This window comes from Trematomus bernacchii, unplaced genomic scaffold, assembly GCF_902827165.1.
Source record: "Trematomus bernacchii unplaced genomic scaffold, fTreBer1.1, whole genome shotgun sequence".
Classification (NCBI taxonomy): domain Eukaryota; kingdom Metazoa; phylum Chordata; class Actinopteri; order Perciformes; family Nototheniidae; genus Trematomus; species Trematomus bernacchii.
This window is the reverse complement of record NW_022987710.1, coordinates 2,289,233-2,313,910: the sequence shown is the minus strand read 5'-3', so window position 1 is coordinate 2,313,910 and position 24,678 is coordinate 2,289,233. Positions and strand designations below refer to the sequence as shown.

Here is a 24,678-nt window from a genome sequence, read left to right as displayed (position 1 = left end):
ATAGATTTATATTGTGCAAATTTCCAAACTCACTATATTGGTCAAAGGCAAGAGGTCATTAATTTGGTTTCTAAGAGTAACAATTTTATCATTAAAAAAGCACATAACATCATTACTACTGAGTGCTATGGGAATAGAAGGCTCAATAGAGCTGTGGCTCTCTGTCAGCCTGGCTACAGTGCTGAAAAGAAATCTTGCATTATTCTTATTCTCATCTATTAATGAAGAGTAGTAAGCTGCTCTCGCTTTACGCAGTGCTTTCTTATATTCATTGAGAGTAATATGCCAAATTAAACGAGATTCTTCAAGTTTAGTGGAATGCCATATCCTTTCAAGTTGTCTCGACTTTTGCTTTATTTTGCGGGTTTCGGCATTATGCCATGGAGCTAATCTATGTTTTTTTATTTTCTTCTCTTTCAAAGGAGCAACAGAGTCTAGGGCACCTGTAGCACTATCAACATGATCAATTTGGGGTGGTGTACATTTTGTATAAGTTTCCTCCCTTACATGCAGACATGCTATCGAGTTAAGTATTGGTGGAATCTCTTCCTTAAATTTGGCTATAGCACTAACAGATAGGTTTCTGCTGCAGGAGCTTTTGACTAATGGCTATTTTTATCATCGTCAACATGAATATTAAAGTCACCTACGATAATTACTTTATCTGTTTTAAGTACCAAAGTTGATAAAAACTCAGAGAATTCTGATAATAATTCTGAATAAGGACCTGGTGAACGGTACACTGTAACAAATAAGATTGGCTGCAAAGTTTTCCAGGTCGGATGCGTAAGACTAAAAACAAGGCTTTCAAAGGAGGTATAATTTAATTTTGGTTTAGTATTGATAAGTAAACTTGAGTCAAAGATGGCTGCAACTCCACCTCCTCGGCCTGTGCCTCGAGCAATATGAGTATTGGTATGGCTGGGTGGAGTGGCCTCATTTATGCTGACATATTCTTCATGTCTCAACCAAGTTTATGATTCAAAACTGATAAAGCACTTCCATGTGAGCAACAAACCGGAACCTTTTTGGTTATCATTGAGTCAATGAAAAAACTTCTACAGGTTTCAGCTAAAAAATAGAAGAATGGCAGACTAAGGAAGTCTTAGGAACAGACAGTCTGACAGAGGGTGTGATGGCCCCACAGACAGTTCTGGACCATGACTTCATTTTTCAGTTTAAGAGAAAGAGTTTGATTTATAATGAGACCCTCCAAATCTTCAGGTCTTGCTTTAGACGCCATTGAAGGGACACACCATCATGGCTGCCATGAAAACTGGTGGTGTGAGCTTTTAAGATATAGAGACATAAACTAAAAGGAAGTCTGTGCCTGTGGTTGAATTATAGAAATGTAGGACTCATCATTTTTAAATATATAACTTTTAAATGTGTCTCTTGTGTGCCAGATTACTTGAAGTGCAATAAGAAGATGCTGGAATGCAGCCTAGCATTCATTGGTTTGACGGGTTACACAGATGCATTCAGTCTTCATTCCACTGCCCCCTGCTGTCTGATGGGGTGAGGTTAGGATAATCCAGTGTAGAAGAGGAATGTACAACAGGAATGTGGAACATGAGAATGGGGGGGGGCTACAGAGGCTCTTGTCTTACATGGAACAGATTTCTAAAGCTGTGGTAATGCATACCGTTTATTTGAGCCTAGCCATGGATAAACATCCCTTCTGATGTCATCAGTATAGGCATCAGGTGAAGAGGTAACACCTCTGCCTGACCTTACAGCATTAGTGTTTCCTGTTGGCAGTCGGCCTGATGAGAGACACTAACACCCTGCATTATTGAACCTTTCCTGATCTTTTAAATGGTCTCTTGAAGGTCCCTAGCTTTATGGAAGTGAAATACTAACAGGCTGAACTGAACACATGCAGTCAGGAGAGCAGAGTGAGTCTCAAGTCCTCTTCGTAAATACTTACCCTATATACATACACAAGTTTTTGTACTTATTATTATTATTTCTTGTGTGTTTCACAATATAAAAAGACCCAGAGAGAAACAAATGTCAAGGCAAGACTAGGCAAACACAATGAGGGCTGCTGTTGGGCCAGACGTCTTCTGCCACTGCAAGGTCAGCCAAGAGACATTATACCCTTCCACACTGTGGACAGCTCATGGGAGCCGCAATCCTTCTGGCTGATCTGGTGACAGCTCTGCTTACAATTGGAGTTTTGTTTGAAAATCGCATATCAATATACCACCGGAAGCAGGGAACACAAAGTGCATCTTGTTTACTTGTTTTAATAAAGTAGCATCATCCAAAAAACCCATTAAAGATGTACATAATGTAAAATGTGTCCAGTGTGTGCATCATGACCTGTGAAGGAAAGGCAGAGTAGGAGCAATGAAAGAGAAACCCAGAGGACAGTTCTACTGAGGTACAGATGCTAGTGCAGGAACACACTGTGGCCAGAATAGAGCTGACTCATCTCAACTTGTCCTGTAACAATGGCCCTGCCCATAAAGTAGCACATAAGAATAGTCAAATAAAATACAAAGACAAAGAAATGATGTATTTCAGCAGCCGGAGTCGGACACAAACATCTTGGAGTGAATTCCAGTCATTCCACAGTGTTTACATGATTTGCTAAAAACATTTAAGCTCGCCGTTTGTTCTTGTTGCGATCTGTGACTGAGGGGCTGTTCGGGTCTGCTCTGGGGTCACACATCTTTTACTTCTGAACTTATTATGGGTTCAGAAGTATGTGAACAGCTGGAGACTCAGCCCCCCCACCCCTCACCCCTACGTTCCCCTGATTTCAGTGTTCGCCGGCCCCCTGCTCCGAACACTGGCCGTCTGTCACCGTGTATTCCCCTCGGCCCACCTCCACACAGAGCTGCCATTCTGCAGCACAACAGCTACCTTCTTCTCCTCATGCTGCTCTCCAAGCGGCCCAGCTCCTCGTAGGACCGGTAGAAGACCTCCAGTTCGCGGCAGCCCCAGCCCCTCCAGACACACAGGCACCACTCCATGTTTTCCTTCTGAAAGCCACAGACAACTGTGTCCTTTGCCACTATAGCTGCCTCCATCAGAGTCCTGAGAGAGAGAGAGCAGAGGGGGGGACACAAGACGGACATCAATCTACGAGGGAGAGAGGGATGGAGCTAAAGGTGGCGGCACATCCCTGTGCTGTATTTAACCTTTCCTAGAAGCTCCTGGAAATGCACTGAGGATGCTGATGGTAATGTTAGCAGTGCTCTGCTCTTAAATCCAAACCTTCCTCCTGGAAAAGGGAGGGTATCAAAGAACAAAGCAACCTACTTTTAAACTGTTTGATTTATGAAGGCTGTGACACAAAGCATTAGGGAGGAAGAGGAGCTTCAGGGGACCCGTGTCCTTCAGAGCAACCTGGGATGTTCTGCTCCCATTGTTCTCATGTTTTGGGGGGTCATTATCCTCTGAGACCCCTGATCCCAGCACCAGGCCTGCAGGCCTGACGACCCCCCCCCCCCCCCCCCCATGTGTCCCCTATGTTACAGGTGCACCATGGAGTACCTGCTTATTAAGGGCCCTGTTTTGGGTGGCCCATTTATTGCCTGTTGCTAAAAGGCAGGCCCCTTTGTGTAAGTGCACACAGGAGTCCGTTCTGCAGGAGCAGCTGCTGGCTTCTTTACAGAAATAATTAGAGACTCAGCTGGGCTCCATAAGTACATGATGAGGGCTGTCGCTCAGCTTCAGTCAGGCTGCATCACTAAATTAATATTTAGCTCTTTGGCTGGCGGTCAATGGTTACAAGCTTAGCTGGAAGGGGCTTCCTGCAGGTGGAAGACAAACCCCATTTAGAGCTCATTAATGTGAGAAATAATATATTTATATACCAATTGATGCTTATTTACGAATAAACACAGGAAATCTAAGTTGATTTAATATTGATTATATTAAAGCACACACATGCTGGCTTTCCTTTACTTTAACACCTACTTCTTAAGTCATCCACATTTAGCACATAAATGCGTCTTAGTTTGAGTTATTTAATATGAAACTATTTCGTTCTTTTTCAAATGAGTTGAACAAATTATGGAATGTTCAAACATACTTACATAAATCAATCACAATTATTTCATCAACTTTTATCATAGATTGCATTTTAGATTTTGTGGTGTATTAAGGAGACGGACACCGCTATGTCGTTCACATCTTTACTCCACGTTGAACTCCACCTTCAGACTGTGCATGCGCGCTACAACAGGTTAACCTGTTAAGCCCTGAGCCTGTTTTTCCGGTTTCAGGCTCGAAAATGACATGCCCAGAACAAATGACTATATCTTCACTTCTAAAAGGGGTAAATTAATCATCTTTTTTCTCAAAGCAATGATAAACCTGTGAGTTGGATGTAGAAAAGTCAGAATCAATATAGATGTTTTTATTTTAAAGTAAATTCAGATTGAACATAGTAAAAAAATGTAGATTATAGTTTCCGTCCAAATTTGTTTTACTTATAGTGAAAACCACTCTTGAATGATGGGATAGTAGAAAAAAAAGCTTTAGGAATCCAAACTATGACATATAATAAGTACCCTGTATCAAGATTGATGCAAAACAAGTGAGATTTTACCTTTTTAGAGAGATTTAGCAAAGAAACCCACCTCTGGGGTCATTTATCTGTATTTGCCTAACCTCTGGAACCCATTGGTCGATTGACACCTCTTTGTAACCGTTAGAGCCAATAGAATCGAGGGGAAGTTCCTAAATCCATCTAAACATTAGAATGTTAGAATGATGCGCAGGCAGCTTGCCCAAAACCGGAAGCTCCGTTATACTCTATATGAAAAATACGTTTATTGCCATAAATGTTATGATGGATTATCAGTAATCAATTCAAAGTGACACAGAGACATTGGATTAACCTTCAGCAGCGTTTATATGCGTTTTAATGCCCTTGAACACAACTTTTGATCAGAAAACAGCAAAGGTAAGACGTATTTGCCGTTTTGGCCCTGTAAAGTGAAGTTGTGTGTTGTCTTTCCTGGCTGCTAGTTCAGTGAGTTTTGGTCGCACAGTGATGATACTTATACCAATGGAATGTGTGGAATCTGCGGGGGCAATCGGGCTTAACAGGTTAAGGCATATATCGCTTTGGTGGTTTAGTCACTCTGTTTGAGCGTCTCATAGCTACAGGTTCAGGCTAGAGAGGATCTGGCGCTGGCATGTTACAGTCCATAATGTCCTGAGAACTGCTGCCATCGTGTCCATTATCCTGTCCTGCCTGTGGTTCTGTATCATCAGGCTCAACAACAGTGCGTAACTGATCTCCGTGGCGTCTGTGCACTGTGTCGGAGTCCCGCTTTAAGACTTCGTAGGACACAGGGCCAGTCTGTCTCACAACCATTCCTGGAATCCATTTGTGATCTCCTCGCACTGTGCTTCGCAGATACACAGAGTCATAGAGAGTATCCTGACCTCCTACAGGTGCACCATAGAGAGTATCCTGACCTTCTACAGGTGCACCATAGAGAGTATCCTGACTGGCTGCATCACGGCCTGGTACGGCAGCTGCACCGCCCTCAATCGTTAGGCTTTACAGAGGGTGGTGAAAACTGCACAGAACATCACCAGGACGGAGCTGCCATCCATGGAGGACCTTTACTCCCAGCGGCTCAGGAAGAAAGCCCTCAGGATTATCAGAGACCCCCATCACCCCAGCAACAAACTGCTGCCGTCTGGCAGGCGGTAATGCAGCATCAGGAAAAAGAACACTAGACTCAGGGCCATAAGACCAATAACAGTAATAACTAGAGAATGCAATTCCTAAAGAAATTGCTAGTGGGAATGCTTTATGCTGAAAATCTGACGCTAAACTGCTATGCTGAAATGTAATGTGTAAGAAGAAAGTGAAGAATTTAGATTGAAATGATACATGAACACTGGGGGCTTGAATGTGTGATGAGTGAAGAAAAGAGAGTAAAAAGGCTTGGAAAAGCAGCAGAATATTTGAACGGCAAACTTTTGAACTAGCTTGATGGTGAATGATCTGTCGCCATGGCAACGGCATTTGATGACACCCCTTAATACGCTTAGATGCGTTGATGGCTGCATCGTTACCAAACCTGTGAAGTTTTGGGCCGTTTGGAACATTTTCACTGAAGTTATGAGAAAACCGTGTTTCATGGCGAGTATTGTGTTGCCATGGCAACGACATTTGAAGAAACCCCATAATTGACGTAGAGCTGTTGAGGGCTGGACCGGTGATATACAAACGAAGTTTGGGGGACGATCGGACCGTTTCCATTGGACTTACAGCGACATTGTGCTGCATTTTCACTGAAGTTATGAGAAAACCGTGTTTCATGGCGAGCATTGTGTTGCCATGGCAACGGCATTTGAAGAAATCTCAAAACTGTCCCGTAGATGTCTTCACGGCTGGACTGTTAGCACACATGTGAAGTTTGAGCACTTTTTGAACATTTTCATAGGAGTTATAGCGACATCGTCTTTTATGGCGTTGATGGCTGCATCGTTACCAAACCTGTGAAGTTTTGGGCCGTTTGGAACATTGTGTGAGAGAGAGAGAGAGAGAGAGAGAGAGAGAGAGAGAGAGAGAGAGAGAGAGAGAGAGAGAGAGAGAGAGAGGAAGATATTGAGGAAGATGGAGAGAGGAAGATATTGAGGAAGATGGAGAGAGGAAGATATTGAGGAAGAGGAAGATAGAGGAAGATATTGAGGAAGAGGAAGATAGAGGAAGATATTGAGGAAGAGGAAGATAGAGGAAGATATTGAGGAAGCGGAAGATAGAGAGAGAGAGAGAGAGAGAATGAAATGAACAGTTAGAACTGACTCTTGACACCCCATAATTGACGTAGAGCTGTTGAGGGCACGACCATTAACCATTATCTGAAGTCTGCTGCTCTGAGCATGTCAGTTGGAGTGATGACATCATTGTGTTCCATTACACAGGTGTTTATAGTTGAGCTAACGAGCTCTGTAGAGATCAAAGGTTTGCATTGTTCTGAATGAGAGATAAACCTCTTACATGTGAACGTTTTGTGGAAGAACGATAACAGATATCTGTGAAATTTCAAAACGTGAAGCATGTCAAGGAAGTTGAGTATCTGAAGTGTAATTTTTGTGTACTTTCGGGTTAATAATGTGGCCTTTTTGGCAGTTTAACTAAAGGTGTGCGGCTGCTGCTGTGAGGAAATATCAGCCTGAAATTACAATGGGTTTTAATGGAGACATGTTGAACGTTTTTGTCACTTCATGCCCTCAAGAGGCATTTTGTTTAATTATTTTTGCTTAATTATTTGTCATTTTTCAAGCTACGATATGTTTTCCTACGTTTGTCATGAAAAATGATGTCTCAGGAATGTAGGGTTTGGGAATTATGGCAGTTTTAAAAAAATATATGAAGGCAAATTTCAAGATTTGCTCCACTCTAGCTGTGGCATTACGCACTCTAGTTAATGTTAAAATCTGAAGAAGGCCTCTGTACCAAGGTCTGAACAATGTTTAATATCTCTAAAAGTAAGAATCAGATTTAAAAGTTGTGTTACACGAATAATGTCAGAAAGATGTGTAACATTTTAAAGTTGGAATGAGGTTTCTGAGTGAAAGTATGAATGAACAGTTAGCAGTTGAAGTCGCAGGAAGATTGTTCAAGTCTGAAGATTTTCTCCATTGACTTCAATGGTTAAAAATGTGATGTATTATGGGATGTATCTCTGGAATTATGAAAGTTATGAATGATAAAAGTAATAGCCTGTGATTCCTGACCGAGCTGAACGTTTTGATGTTTGAACGGAGTTTCTGCGATGTTGAATGTGGGAGGAGAAGAGGGCCAAAATAAGTCGGCGGAATAATAAACATTTTGTCCGTAGCATAACATATAGTATCAGCATTCCCACTAAATAATGTGTGTCTTGTAATTGCACTGTTGAGGAACCTACGTTTTTAATTAATTGATGTCTACACCTGTGACAATAAATCTTTGAATGTTGCAAAGTCAGATTGAATTGCAACACGACTTCTCCAACTTTACACTCTTCTCCACAGTGACCTTGCCTACAGTGATCAGCTGTGGTTCAGCAGCATGTACTGACCGCTGCAGTGATGTGCTCGTCCTCCAGCCGTTAGCCTACTATCTCCTACCGTCGGCCGCTGCTTAAAGCTGGTAACTCACTGTCAGACTAGTAGGGTCACCTGGTTCATAGGTCCCCATAAATGTATAATATCTGATGACATTTCTCTCGTATTACATCAATGACATTAACATAGTCACTGAAGTCAGACAAACAATAACAAGATTCAAGGCCAACAATCGAAATCATACTCATCTTAAAAATGCATTACAGATCATTTAAAACTCCATAAAAGAGCAATCTTTTCCCACTTCTTTCACTCCTTTCTGCTCTTCGGTTTAGCGCCTGGCTGACGTGCTCACACATCACTCACAGATATATTGTTTGTTTTTGGCACATTTATTTCCATGTTATCGTTTACTTTTCTTCACTGTCCGTTCTCTTCTTTAAACGCAAATTAAAGTATCTTACCGGACGATGTTGAAACAGTTTTGTCACATAAAATGAAAAAACGTAACTTCTCTGCAGTGCAGCGAAAACCGTGTGGCTTCACAACCAAGAAAGAACACAGAGTATAATCAGCAGGACTCTTTGAACCAGCTGAGGCAATTGCAGCGCCAATCAGCCGCTCAGCTGCTCCGCCCAACCGCGTGTGCGGATCACTATCAACTGACACCAATCAATTACCTACTCCATTACATAATTAAACGATGAAATAATCAAAAATAATAAATCAACATTTTGGCTCCTACACGCCATGTCGCAAAACATTAACCTGGCAGACGTATGGTGTAATTATTATTCACCAATTGCTTTGACTCTGCGGCTCTTTAACAATTACTTATATAATTTGTGTGAATCTGTACTGTCCTGTTTTTCACTCTCACTGTTGCTGCTTTAAACTCCTGAATTTCCCCATGGGGATTAATAAAGGTCCATCTTCTCTTATTTTAGTTCTTTGAGATGAACTGGTGATATTCTAGTGTCACACCAATGTGTTGAAGGCGTGGACTTTGAGGGCCCATTGTCGACAAACTAGGAAATTAACATTTTGATCGCCTGACCTCTCGTTCAAATTCATCTGTTGGTATGTTGGTATGTACCTCCATAGTAAAAAACGTTGCTAGATTATTAGATCATCTGGAGTAATGTGTGCTGAACAGTGTGATGAGAGAGGGATAAAGGCATGTAGCCTTAATGTGAAAAAGGATTGCTGGTAGATAGCTACAGCAGTTGTGTCATCATTTATTTGGAGCGGATCTCAGCTGGCCACAGTTTAAAGACATCTCCACGCAGATTTAAGATGTGTGTAAACACCGTGCGTTTCCACAGGCTGTATAAGTAATAGACAGGTAATCTCACAATTAATATCGCAATCAGGCACCGGCTACTAAACGGGCCATGGAACCATTAGCAGGAAATGAATGATCTTACCCCAGAGAAGAACGTCCGGGGGGGGTGAGGACAGCAGTGACCCGCCCTCTCAGCTCATCACCATGAGACTGCAGTTCAATGACCATTACATCACCTCCACGCCTACACACACACACACACACACACACACACACACACACACACACACACACACACACACACACACACACACACACACACACACACACACACACACACACACACACACACACACACACACACACACACACACACACACACACACACACACACACACACACACACACACACTTTATACAACAGCACAAACATCTGTGAAACACAAGTTAAGAAGTAGCATAAGTCATTTATGTTTCAATGATGTATTCCAGTCACAGTTTGTGATGCTGCTGTGACCATACATTTACAATTTGAATTATTTTAGTATTGGTATGGTTACCTAGCCCCGAGTTCTAATGGTGCAGAACTGAAAGTGAAGGAAAGGCCCTAAGTATACGTACATATTTACAGAACACGATAATATCAACATTGTGTGTTAGATTTTGTGTGTACATTTTTGTATGTACATGTATGTATAATATGTAATTTTGCAGGACGTACTGTATAGTTACATAAAAGGTATGTATTCTGGGACTTGTTTAGCAAGTTTTGATTTTGGGAATGTTGAAGACCCATCATATTCACTCCACCAGCTAATGTCTATGTGTTGTGTTGACTGGCTTTTCCGTACCTGGGGATCCACAGAGTTCGGCTCACTTCCAGCAGGGTGAAGGCCTGCAGCCGGGGCTCTGAGGGCCTCACGCTCTCTGCAGAGTCCTGCTGCTGGTCCTGGACCTGCTGCTGGTCCTGCTGCTGGTCCTGGACCTGCTGCTGGTCCTGCTGCTGGTCCTGCTGCTGGTCCTGCTGTTGGTCCTGCTGCTGGTCCTGCTGAGTGGATTGGAGGGGATTGTAGTCGGTCAGTGAATCCTGCTGCTGGAGGATCTGAGTGCCGGCCTCCTCACTGTACATCAGTGTCACTTCTCCATCAGTCCTTTTCAGCATATTTTCTTTGGCCGTGGCTTTGAATTCAGTGGTTGTCACCGTGGTAACCGCTGCAGGACGCTGCACAGAGAAGACGTCTCGAAGAGGATGGCTGTCTCCGCAGCTGAAACCAGAACAGGGTCTCAAACACAGCCACTCACATCTCACATGAAACTTTGATGTTTCCCCCGGGCAGGAGCAGCTCCCCTGCTGCTGTTATACACCAGGAGCTACAGCTACAGGTAACAACACACAGGCTGTTCTTTAAACATTATCAACAAACAATGTGTCTTCATGTCACATAGAAACAAAACCGGCGTCTTCATTATCCTGACCTACATATCTCTGTGTGACAGTGAAAATATGTAAAAATCGACTGGCTTTATCAAAACAACGAGAAATGACGTGTTAACAAATGAGCATTATAGTTGCTGTAGGAAGTTTGTGTACAAAATACATGTAATACAAATGTTGATTGTGAAAACAAAGTAGTCAATACACTTTGGTGGAAAAGTTATGTAGATATTGTATACTCATATCCAGGGGTTAAATTGGAATTTCATATGTGGGGGGGCTCGGTGTGGCTGTGCGGGGGAGCATCACATAATTCGACCTCAAGAGCTATATATAAAACGCCATAAACTAGACTTCCGGTGAGCCTTTCCAGATGGTGGCATAGATAGAAAACTCCCAGTCAATTTGAGTTTAAAACCCCTTAAAAACACGATATTTTTTAACACAAGAAGACACCAAAAGGATGAGTGGGGTTAAAGGCAATAACTGGGGAAAACAAAAAAACTACGACGAGGGAAAAGACAAGAAAAACGGGGAGACGGATGCGGGTAGTGAGGAGGAAGACATTTCCACGGCCGAAGCTATCCAAAACTTGGGCAGGGATATAAGAGACTTAAAAACTGCGCTAAAACAGGAACTAACAGACTTTAAGAACAACTTCAGACAATACATGAAACAGGAATTCAACTCTTTCAAGACGGAGATGAATAAAAAATTACAAAGGGTCGTTGGTGATGTCCGCAATGTTAGCACGAGGCTAACTGAAGCAGAGCAACGGGTGGAGGGAACGGAGACCGTGGCCACGGACCTGAGAGACGCTCTGCTCTTTTCTCTTAAACAACAGAGGCTGTATCAAGCAAAGGTTACGGACCTAGAAGGAAGATCTACGGTATTAAGAAAGGCACAGAAGGAAGCTCTATGCTAACGTATATTGACTCTTTTCTCAAGACACAGCTGGCCCTCGACAGCAACACCGATCTACAAATTCAGCGGGCTCATCGGTTTATCGGACGAAACCGTCTCAAGATCAATCCTGGTTCATTTCCAAAGATATGACAATAAAGACAAGTTACTCAAAGCAGCCTGGTCTAAGAAGATTGTTTGTGAGGGAAAACTTGTTGCGTTTGCACACGACCTTCCTACCGAAATAAATAATAAAGTTAAGGAATATAAAAACATAAAGAAGATTCTTAAAGAGAAACAAATACGTTTCCAGTCGCCATTCCCAGCGAAAATCAGGATCCATTGGGAAAACGGACCCCGCCTCCCGTTTTGATATCCCCCACAGAGTTTCTTCTCCGCCCTGACTTGGTTAAAAACCTTTTATTATGGTCAGACACGAAAGCTTCCCTTCTCCCCTACTCTTTCCCCGACGTATAAGTCTATGTATTTTTACTATATTTCCCTCCTTATATAATATTTAATTTCCCCATCATTGCCCCCAGTAATACATTAAAGAAAGAAACTGAGTGGGAAAAGGAGACTCCAGAGGCCTGTACTACGAAGCTGGTTCAACCTAACCTGGATATGTTGGAGTTAGCCGGTTGGCCTAAGCCAAAACATACGCGCTGGCGCTAAGCTGTCCTACGACGCCGGTTATCAAGTGGATCGCTCAAGCCAGCCGTGTCCTATCTAGTTAGGTGCGCGTTCACATGAAAGGGGTGGTATTTGGAGCATTCGACCAATCTCAAACACGGACAAGCGTACTGACAGCGCAGCGTCATACTTCCTGAATGAAAAGTGAACTTTAATATTAGTCAAATATGAAGAAGTTAAACTTTAAACATCCATGACTTAAACACTTTATCCAGGATAAAAGCCACATAGCTGCACCTGCAAGGTGAATACAGCTGGTAAAAGAAAAAGTGTTTGAATGCGTACATTAACAGGTTTATGAAATCACTGCCCCGTCTAAGACACGAGTGGATCTGACTTTAGGAGAATTTGACTCGAGTGTTTCGTCAACTTAATGTGTTGCTTAAAATAATACTTCTGCATACAGTATGTGACACTGTGAGTGTTGCACGGCCAGATACGGCTCAAGAAGCTGACTCAAATAAGGAAATATATGATACATTATGATGTGATATGATATGAATGATAATGGGACACATCGACGTCTGCACTCACAGTGCCGCGGACTGTACTTAATGTTACTCTGATCCGGTTACTTATGTCGTGGCAGATATTTAAGTAAGCTTTCTTAACGCTAATGTTATAATAGTCAGATTGCTCTGAAGATGGGAGGGGATATTCTATTAATTTTCACGTTCACACAGTCAGTTGATTTTGGCCGGCTGTCTTTCCTGCAACGGCAGTTTTTTTGTATTTCCTCTATCCTGTAATATGACTTGATCACTTTAAACTCCGCACACGGAGCTCTGATTGGTCAGCAGGCGGTGCTTTCACTGAGTTGATCTCTTAGCCTGCAACCTATCCTGCTCCGGAGGAGGTTAGCCGCTCAGCATAAGTTACCATGGAAATCTAGCCTGCTAAAAAGAGAACCAGCGTCGTAGGACCGGAAAGCCCGAGATTTCCCTGAATTTAGCCGGCTAAGCGAAAATCCAGCTTCGTAGTACAGGCCTCTGGTGTCTGTCTGGCTCAAGGAAAAAAAGAGACTTTGCATTTTGCAAAGAGGGAGCTGCTACTTAGGACTTATTCTCCACCTGCAGTTAGAGGGCAACCTAAAACCCTGGAGTTGGAAGTCATCGTTCTAAATGTTTTTGTTAATGTTATTTGGTATTGTTGCAGTTCATTTGTTGATGTTGCCGGCACATGCATCATTTGTTTTTACCATGGGATATAGTAACTTTAGAGTGGCTTCCTGGAATGTAAACGGCTTGAATAGACCAATTAAGAGGAACAGGGTATTGACAAAAATGAGAAGAGAAAACAATCAAATCATATTTCTACAGGAGACCCACCTAGCTCAAAGTGAACATGAAAAATAAAAAAAATATGGGTATACCAACACGTTGTATAGCAGCTTTAAAATAGCACACAAAAGAGGAGTCACAATATTAATACACAATTCAGTTAATTTCGAATTTATTAAGGAGATCAGGGACAGTGAGGGAAGATATATACAAGGAAAATGTGCAAATAAATTGACAACCCTTCTCTGTGTATTTCTCCCCCCTCAAAGTGATAACAGTTTAATGAAAAAAGTTCTCGAACTGATTGCCTCAGAATCAGAAGGTACACTTTAATGTGGGGGAGACTTCAATACGGTATTAAATGGCAGATGGGATACACAAATTATAAGAGAATTATCTCCCCCCAATCCAAACTACAAAGAAAAGGACTGGAGAATAGTGGCTTACTGGACGTTTGGAGGGAGTTTCAGACTTTTTATTCCGCTCCCCATGCAGTTTACTCAAGAATAGACTACTTTTTTATGTTTCAAAATGATAGACACAGGATTTTGGACTGTGATATTGGAACTAGAAACATCTCAGACTACGCCAATCTATTTGACATTACTCTGGAGACTCAATACAAGTTTACTGAACAATGAAGAAGTAAAAACACAAATCAAATCTGAAATCAAAACCTTCCTTGACTTGAATGATAAGGAGAAGTGAACCCAAACCTTCTTTGGGACACTTAAAAGGCAGTCATCAGGGGTCAACTGATATCTGTTAGTACAGCATTAAAAAAAGCGAGAGAGAACAAACTTAACCAAATTGAAAATAATCTAAAAGATTTAGAAAGACAGCACAGCAAAACACCAGAACCCTGAAATAATGATTACAATTAAAGAAAGTAGAAATCAGATAAGGGACATTCATAAAGAACAATTGGATAAAAAATACAAAATGTTAAAACAATCATATTATGAAGCGGGTACTAAAGCTACAAAACTGTTGGCCAGGAAAATACGGAAAGAACAGATTTCACAATCTATATATAAATGATCAGATCCTGCAACAGGGCAAGTACACAGCAGCCTAGATGAAATTGAAACCGCCTTCCAAACCTACTACAAGACCCTTTATTCTCAACCAAGACAAGAAAGTAAAGAAAATATAAAAACATTTCTAAACTCCCTTGACCTACCCTCAATTGGGGAACATCAACATAATTGTCTAACATCACAAATCACCTCTAAAGAGCTTGAGACTGCACTTTCTAAACTTAAAAATAATAAAACACCAGGAAGTGATGGTCTACCAGCTGAATGGTACAAAGTGTTCAGAGAAGACTTGGCTCCAGTACTCCTCAACTCCTTTAACTGGTCCCTTGAAAATAATTCAATTCCACCTTCGTGGAATGAAGCGATAATCTCGGTCATTCCAAAAGAAGGACAAAATAAAATGTTATGTGCCTCTTACAGACCTATTTCCATTTTGAGTCAGGATTACAAACTATATGCTTCAACCTTATCAAGGAGACTAGATTCTTTTATCCCTGAACTAATTGACAGTGACCAAACCGGTTTCGTCCGGGGCTGCCAAACGCAAGACAATATTAGACGCTCCCTTCACATTTTACATAACATTAGGAAAACAAATTCAAACTCTATATTGATAAGTCTGGATGCAGAGAAAGCTTTTGATCGTGTCAGTTGGGAATATTTGTTTCTGGTTCTGGAGCGCTTTGGTTTTGCCGAAAAATCTGTTAATAGTATCAAAGCCTTGTACTCGGCCCCCACAGCGAGAATCAGAATAAATGGCCATCTCACTGACCGTATACAATTGGAAAGGTCTACTCGTCAGGGATGCCCCCTTTCACCAACACTCTTTGCAATCTACATAGAACCTCTGGCACAGGCAATACGAGAAGACTGTAACATACAGGGAACTACTAGACACAGAACACAAAATAGTATTGTATGCGGATGACGTATTGCTATATGTTCTTAACCCTGACGTCTGCCTTACTGCCCTTTTTGATCTCCTTGAACTGTTTGGTACATATTCAGGCTATAAGCTAAATATAACAAAAAGTCAAATATTAGAATTCAACTGTCATCCCTTCTCTGAACTTAAACAAAGACTTCCCATTGACTGGTCTCAAAAAGGAATAAAATACCTGGGTGTTTGGTTAACACATAACCCTAGTGACTTATATACAACAATTATGAAGCTGTAAATAAGAAAATTAAAGAGGACCTTAGTAGGTGGTCAACACCCATACTGAGCTTTAGTGCAAGAATAGAGATAATAGAAATGTCAATTTTACCTAAATTGTTATACCTGTTTACGTCATTACCAATTAAAATCCCAAACACCCAATTTCAGGAATGGAACAAACAAATATCACGATTTATTTGAAACGGGAAAAAAACAAGGATTCAGTACAGTACATTACTGATGAATAAGCAGAGAGGTGGTATGTCTCTCCCTAACCTTAAGGATTATTATTACTGTTCCCAACTCAAATCTCTTATTCTGTGGTGTGACAATGGATATGAAGCAAAGTGGAAGAAAATGGAGAGTGAATGCAAAGATATCCCAATACAAGCATTTGTCGGAGATCTCAAACTATTAAAAACATATCAAGATCAATTAAATCCTTTCATTAGTGCGAATGCTGTGCAACAGCATTAGTTCTTCAAATCTTTAATCATCTTCTTCTTCTTATTATTATTTCAACCAATATTTTGCCGTCAAATAACTTCAGCCTACTTTCAGCTACAGAAACCATTCAAATATCAAAATGTTCAGCCTTTTCAGCACATGATGGGAAACGTTCAACTTTTTCAAAATATTTAGCTTTTTTAAGTCTTTTTTTAACATGTAACTCAATGGGAGGAACCATCAAATCCTCTTTTAACTACACCGTGCGCTTCATTCCAACTTTAAAACGGTCACAAGACCTTCAGCTATAAAACTTGTTCTTCAGATTTGTCATGGCTTTTACACTTTTTGAGATATTTAACTTAGTTTGGAGCTTGGTAAAGAGGCCTTCTTCAGATTTTAACATTAGTGTGTATTGTACAGCTCGTTGAGGGTTAGAGTGCATGATGTAACACCTAGAGTGGAGGAGAGCTTCAAAATCGCCTTACATTTTTTCTTTTTTAAACTGCCATAATTCCCAAACCCTACACTCCTTGGACATCATTTTATGCTTGAATTGTAGGAAAACCTCTCTTACGTTGAAACATTTAAAAGAAATTAAGCAAACAATTAAACAAAATGCCTCTTGAGGGCATGAAGTGACAAACACTTTCAACATGTCTCCATTAAGGCCCATTGTAAATTCAGCCTGATCTTTCGTCAGAGCAGCAGCTGCACACCTTTAGTAAATCTGCCAAAAATGCCACATTATTGACCCGAAAGTACACAAAAAGCAGACTCAGGCGCTCGTCAGGGTCCTGACATGCTGCACGCGTTGACATTTTACCGATATCAGCTACCGTTTTCAAACTATAGTTAGAAATGTAAGAGGTTTATCTCTCATTCAGATCAATGGAAAGGCTCTCCTTTCACTGCACATCTCCATGGTAACCTTTGATCTCTGCACACAGGTGTTTGATAACGTTGTCGCCTCAAACACAAATACACAGACTGTCTCAGCCTATTATTTTCTGTCTGATGGAGACTTCATACTGACTTCAACATGTTCCACATATTCTATACATTATTGGTGATGTATGGTTTTAGTTCAAACGTTTGCAGTTAAAATATTCTGCTGCTTTTCAAAGTGTTTTTACTTTCTTTTCTCTTCTTAATACACATTAATTCACTACTACTTACATTTAATATCTAACTCCTTCAGCCTACTTTCAGCAACAGATTCAACTATTACATTATTCAGCTATTTCAGGACATTGAGGCTATACATGTTGTTGTTTATACCTTTTTTAAACCTTTTCTTTGAAATATTAAGCTTCTCCACAATTTTTCCTCCTCTTCCAGTTTAACATTTCACTTTCAAGTTTTCAACAAAGTCATTGCAATGTATTTGAGCTGTAACAATTTGATTCAAATCATTTCACTTTTCTGCATTTCTCCGCTAAGTTCAGCAACACACTTACTTGGTTTTTGTAGCTAAAAGCAGCTACCATTCAGCTAATAACATATTCAGCTTTTTCTGCATTTTCAGCTCAATTCAGCAACAAATGTACAAAGTTTACAGCATTTCGCACGCATTTTCAGCAGGAAATGCATTTTCTAGTTTTATTTACCCTTCAAATATGGTTTGAAGTTGTAAAACAATTAAACCTGTGGAGCCAGATAAGAAAACTAAGATGGGTAGCATACGATACAGATTTTAAACCGAATTGTTTGGATTCTAGATTCAAATATTGGAGGAATATTGGTATCACTGCTTACTGCACACTAATGGAAAATACATCATTACAGTGCTTCCAGAACCTTAAAGACAAATATAAGTTGGAAAAGCATGATTTTTTCCGTTATTTACAACTTCGACAATATTTTTTTAAAGAAATGGTCAATACTGAAGCAAACACACAACGAAATAATTAAATTGACAGTAAAGGCATACACACGTGATTCTAAATCAGTCATTTCAAAACTTTATCAGGGACTTGCTATGGATCGAGGAAATACTACAAGGTATATCACGGAGAGATGGGAAAAATAATTGAATGTGAAAATAACCACTCAACAATGGGAAAACATGTGTGAAATGATCTTCTCTTACTACCTGCTCTACTCAATGGCGTGAATTCAGTTGGAAAAATCTGGTGCGTTTTTGTACTAAAAGATATTTTACACCGAACAATTCTTCGTGTTGGAGAGATTGTGGAGATAGTGGAGCGGATCACCACCACATTTGTTGGTCCTGCCCAAAGATAAAACAATTTTGGGAAAATGTTTGGAGCTGCAAATACCATTGACATGTATGTATTTGGGCGATCTACCAGAAGGACTTAGAAGAAACGATAGATATCTCTTAAAAATCCTCACTGTGGCAGCAAAAAAAGCCATTACACGTACATGGTTACAGATAGATATATAATAATATACCTACTATAGATAATTGGCTTGAAATTATTAAGGAAATTCAAGAGATGGAAAGATTGACCTTCCTGCTAAGATTGTACTTAGCCAGATGGAGAAAATGGTTGGTGTATGCTAAACTGCTCCTGTATCTGTATCAAATGCACACATTGATGCCACCAGTTGAAAGAATTAAAATAAAAAGTATTACAAATAGAACCGTGTTTTTAATAGTAACATTAAAGTTAATTAACTTACATCTTCAATTATTAATTTGCTTTATTGGTCGGGTGTACTAGAATATTTAAAAATATGTGTGTGGAAATCTCAGTTCATTTGTAGGGCTGCGCGATTATGGCCAACAGTATGCTGTATATCTCACGGTAAACAATTTGATCATAACCACATTCGGTGATATTATGAGCGATCATAACTCAGCTTTATGCACACACAGACATATAGCATGGTATCAGAAACGGGCTCCGTGTTACAGGATGGGTCGGGTGGTTTGGCGGCACCGCCGCAAACTCTTTACACGGAGGAGCAGCGGAGTCCGAGCCGGGGGGGGGGGGGGGGGGGGCTGCGGAGTCCGAGCGGGGGGGGGGGGGGGGGGGGGGGGGGCTGCAGCTCCTGATCGGAGCAGAGACACACGCTCACTCAGCCGAAAAACTATAGCTGGTCGCAGAGATCTGCTATTTTAAAATAAAGTCAACAGATGCTGTTTACTTTTAAGGCATGATGTGTGAGCCGCTGTCTGTGTGAACGCCGCTCCACAGTTTAATGCAGGGCCGTAGCTACGTTTTTAACGGGTTAAGATGAAATGTAAAATTATTCACTTTTAATGAATGTATTGCTTGAGAAGATTGTGGACATAGTGTAGGTTTGTTTCAACAAGTACAGTTTCAGGGAAACAAAAGTTAGAGGCTCTGCCTCCTGATCACTGCCTCTGTCCCTCTTTCTGAGTCTGACATCTTTATTCCTCACATTCATTTCTTCTTCTTCACTAATGTCTTCATCTCCTGGCCTCTCTCCTGCTCTGACCCTCCTGGTCTCTTCAGTGTACTCTCTTTTCCTTTTCCTCTTTCTAATCGTCCTGATCACTTCTCAGATATGTCTTTTTTATTTGTTGAATCACTCCAGCTACTCTGGCCTGCAAGAGTCTACTTGTGAAAAGCACTGGTAAAAATGATTGTATTACTTTACACGTTAGGGCAATGTAGCCGTCTGATAAGTAGCCTATAATACATATAAAACCAGAAAGGGTTTATCAAACGTGACGCACACAGGCAGCTGTGTTTAGAGCCAGTTAGAACCGTCAGGTAAAGGATGTATCCTGGTTTTTTATTTATGTTATGTATTTATCTGGCCTCATTAGGTGCTTTCACACCAAGTACTTTGCCGTATTTAGTTAATGAGAACTTAGTTCATCAGAACTCTTTAGTTCTGATGAACTAAGTACAGATCGCGTTCACACCGGAATAAGTTCCTGAGCCGAGGATTAAGCAAATGAAGCCGCTGACGTCACTTCTTCTTCTTCTGCTTTGGGTTTACTGGCAGGCCGCAAACAACTTCACGGCATATACTGCCACCCGGAGTCCCCGGCCGGAAGTCCCCGGAGTTGGGGACTGGCTTCAGTAGAAGCTGCTGGGACTCCGAGCAGCTTCTACTGAAGCCTTCCGAGTAAATCGCCAGAACGCCGACACCTCCTCATCTCCACCGCTCCCATGTTTTCTTTTGTGTTGCCATAAGTTAGTCTCTCTGCGTTTGTGCGCTGGGCTAATGCTAATGCTAATAATAATGTGAGCAAATAAAATGGCGGCTTCATAAAACTTTTTGGGAGTTTTACGGGGCGTGGTTTGCAATCCGCCCAGCCAATCAGAAATAGGAACCTTTTTCTCCCATGAAAGTACCTGCTCTCTAGCAGGGACTGAAAAGGAGGTAAAAAGGTTCTCATGAACTAAGTTCTAGTTCCGGATTTTTTTTATGTGAACGCAACATTTTCGGAACTATATCGGAACTAAAGTGGGAAAAGTACTGCGGTGTGAAAGCGCCTATTGCTGTGATGTGTGAGAGTAACTTACGTGGATTTAATAGTACCGCATAGTTTAGCAAATAAAAGTGACCAATCTCCCAGCTAACGCTGTCTGTGTAGTATTTTGTAACCTAACGCCCCAAACAGCGACCGTCTGTTAAACGCTATCGATTCAAACAGGAACGTTTTATTAATATTTTGTTTCAAGCTCTCGTCTTTAGTAAAAACAAAACTAGTCAAAGGGGAAATGCTCCCAGGGGAATCTGATCCACCTTCAGGTGCTGAGACAGCTCGGTCTCTCTTCAGCTGTGTGAGCCGCGGTCTGTGTGAACGCCGCTCCGCAGTTTAATGCAGGGCCGTAGCTGCGTTTTTAACGGGCCTAAGATGATATTAAAATGATTCACTTTGAATGAATGTACTGCTTGTTTAGTTGATTGAGAAGCTTGTGGACATAGTGTAGGTTTGTTTCTACAAGTACAGTTTTAGGGACACAAAAGTTAGGGGGGAAGCTGGGGGGGCAAGGCTCTACAGTGGGGGGCATCTGCCGCCCCTTGCCCCCCTGTAGATCCGCCCCTGCATTAACAGTACTGTCAATATAAAAACGAATCTTCAGCAGAGCAATCCTCACCTGTAGTGGGCACAGAGCTGGTAGGAGGTGGCGTGGTAGAGCAGCAGCGTGTTGGCGTGGTCGTCCAGTGTCCACACCGCCTCCTCTCCCCATAGGCTGAAGCTGGTTGTCATGGATACAATGGAGGACGGCGGGCTGTAGGGATCGAGCCTTCGAACAGCCTGAAGACTCAGACAGTCAATGACCAGCACGCCTGGACCATTGGAGAGCCATAACTGAGGGACAACGGACAGGGACAGTGTTGGAGACGGAGAGATCCTCAGGAGAGAGTGTTTATTTTGAAGCTATCTTTTAGTGACTCCTCAGAAGTTCCCTGCACCCACCTGGGATCCCCTACTGACCAGCACCATGCTGCTGACTGGGTAGGGCCTCTGCCTGGGGTCCGAGTCCTTCAGGGCGAACAGCGTCCTGTTGAGGGTGTGTGAGCACAGGTAGATCTCCCCCTCCAGAGGGAGGTCCTCCAGCAGGCTGTACACTGCCACCAGGCCGTCAGACATCCCCGCAAACACTCTGGCCAGACTCTGAACAGACCAGGACGTTCACATTTGAATAATTATCACGTTTTACAGGCTGTGCACCTCTTTGGACTATTCATGATGCGCTGTAGAACCAAACTGTGGCAGTGTTAGCCTGAAGATAATTTGACGTTATTTGGTAATATGAACATTTATAAGCGCCTTATTTCTATAACATGAAAGATGTGCACGTCACACGGCCATTTAATTATTCATGCATGCGTGTGACCTGTTCTTGGGCTGGAACAGGGAGCAGGCAGGTGATGATGGCTGGACAGGAGAAGTGTTTCTGGGGCTGGCTGAGCGGACACATATCCTTCAGACTGTAGATGAAAATCTCCTGCTCCTGTTACACAATAATAAACACATTCTGTCAAAGATATTTTGAAAAACATATTTTCAAGACTTTAAGATGTTCAAATGAATATCTATCTTTGATTTCAGAATACAGCTGGTTGGACTAGCTTAGCATAAAGTCTTAAGCTGGGCGATACAGCTGCCTGTAAAGCAAGTTTAGAAATCTACTACCCACACTTATGGTTCACAAATATTCGCTGCACTGACACATGCATGACCCGCATTGTTGAAAGCATTTTAATCTATGTTGTAAATGACTGTAACCATTGAGAGAACACGATGACTCTTTACCAAAGATGATCGCAAACACTAAAAAGCATTCTGGCCTCTTTCATTAAAAACCTTTCACAAGAAAACAAACTCTCAAAAGATGTTTGACTTAAGCACCAGGCGGAGCACTCTGGTTCCAGAGTGTCTCAGTGTTACAGATCCCGAGAAGCCATGCTACTGTGGTTCATCCAAACATTAAGAGAGAGCCCCCCCCCCAGGAGTATGGCGAGGTCACTAGTACTGTGAAATGTAAAGAGAAATAAAGCAGAAAAAGGTGGTGTGTACCTCAGTGGCCATCCATAGAATGTTACCCATCTTCATCTGACAGCAGACCCTGCTGCCTGCACAGCTCATCCTCTTCACTTCCACCTGCCCCTTCTCCACATTCACCACACTGTAGCTCCTGCACAACACACACAGCAATACACAGAGTTGGTGTGTAAATGCCCCTGCCAACCTGAGCAGTGATCAGATGCACCGCTGGTTATCCAGGTGCTTTCCAAAACAAAAGAAAATAACGCTCTTGTGAGTGTGAGTTAGTTTCGTGTGTGCAGGGTTTAAAGAAAAAACTGTGTAAAAACCGAAGCGCAGCTATAACGTGCGTGGACAATCAATCAAATTGTATTTATATAGCCCAATGCCAAAATTACACTTGTCTAAGGGGGCTTAGTGTTTGAAGCATACCCACAAGCTATTAAAACTCTCCAGCAACATTCGGCTGCAGAGTTTGTAAAATAGTTTGTTCATTTTGGTTACTTCACAGTACTTTTTTTTGTATATGTATTGTACACATGAAATGTATTCAACCAGACTGTGTGAAAACATTTTTGGCTTAAAAAGAAAATCAAAACGTGACGAAAACAAGTCAAAGAGAATAGAAAAAAATCAAGCAGGAGAAGCTGGATTTCCAATATATATGAATATAGCCTACTGTAGGCTACAGCTTTCAATGTGTTTATGAAATATATAAGCCCATGTTGTCTGTGCTGCATTTAATATCACATTAAGAATATGGATAAACCCGGGTTAGCAACTTATAACTAAATGATCTATTTTTCTATGGATGCATATGATTTTTGTGTTTTGGGTGTTTGTGTTTAGGCATTCTGTGAATAAAAGGGGCTTCATAAATTAAGATTATTCATTTGTCTACTTTCTCTTTCTGACATTGTTAGGTGACAAAATCCCACATTCTTTTGTTACAAGATGTTGCATTTTAAAAGGGATATGGATAATAAATAACAGTTGTTATGTACTGTATGCGCACAGCATTGAAGGAAGAAGTTATCCGACTAAAGGTCTGAAACACACCTGCTGTCCTTGTCTCCATCCCAGAACACAGCGCTGTGTCCCTGCAGCGGCGAGAGGAAGAGCTGCGAGTGGCTGCCGGCCAGCAGGAGGTACCGGAGGCAGGGGAAGCTGGGCTCCTGCATCCGCCTCACACACTGCAGGGCCACCGGCCTCTACACACACACACACACACACACACACACACACACACACACACACACACACACACACACACACACACACACACACACACACACACACACACACACACACACACACACACACACACACACACACACACACACACACACACACACACACACACACACACACACACACACACACACACACACACACACACACACACACACACACACACACACACACGTGTTAACTGGGAGCGTGTATCGCATAAATGTGGCACACACTGTACCATTTAAAGAGAACATGATACCCCACAAGAGTCCACCTGCAATAATGACAGGTTTTGTTTTAACTTCTGACCCTTACCCTGGGTCTGTGTCAGAGTGGAAGAGACTTTCTTATTATGTTGGTAATGTCCATTTCATAAAGAGCAGAGCAACGGGAAAACAAGTGAGTTTTTGATAAATCAATAAAAAATCAATAATAAATCAATACAAATAAAGAAGCTGGGAAACGCACCTTCTCAGGCTTGGTGTCCCAGCACTCAGTCAGCAGGCTGTGGAGGCAGCAGAACTGGACCTCCTCTGGGCTGCCCAGCAGCGGCCGGATGCCTTTGGAGAGCTTCTTTGCGATCTGAAGCTGGTGGTGTCCCAGCCGTGGCCTCTGCCCAGAGAGCAGCTCATACAGCACCATACCATAGGAGAACATGTCCACCTGCGTGCAGTGATGAGAAGAGACAAAACAGGCACATCAAGGTCAGGATCAGAGTTAGGTT

The 24,678-nt window shown here is 41.8% G+C and overlaps 1 protein-coding gene across 1 annotated transcript in view; it reads right to left on the bottom strand.

The window, feature by feature from the left end:
• Positions 1-2,236: 2,236 nt before the first annotated feature.
• lrrk1 (leucine-rich repeat kinase 1) overlaps positions 2,237-24,678 on the bottom strand; it is a 125,227-nt gene continuing 102,785 nt past the window's right edge. Inside the window, exons 30-38 of the mRNA XM_034140950.1 lie at positions 24,423-24,617; positions 23,781-23,932; positions 22,755-22,872; positions 22,072-22,188; positions 21,651-21,848; positions 21,328-21,542; positions 10,171-10,584; positions 9,462-9,563; positions 2,237-3,048 (exon numbers count right to left, since the gene is read on the bottom strand). Of these exons, the coding sequence (XP_033996841.1) occupies positions 2,871-3,048; positions 9,462-9,563; positions 10,171-10,584; positions 21,328-21,542; positions 21,651-21,848; positions 22,072-22,188; positions 22,755-22,872; positions 23,781-23,932; positions 24,423-24,617 (1,689 nt within the window). The 3' untranslated portion in view covers positions 2,237-2,870. The remainder of the gene's footprint in view (positions 3,049-9,461; positions 9,564-10,170; positions 10,585-21,327; positions 21,543-21,650; positions 21,849-22,071; positions 22,189-22,754; positions 22,873-23,780; positions 23,933-24,422; positions 24,618-24,678) is intronic.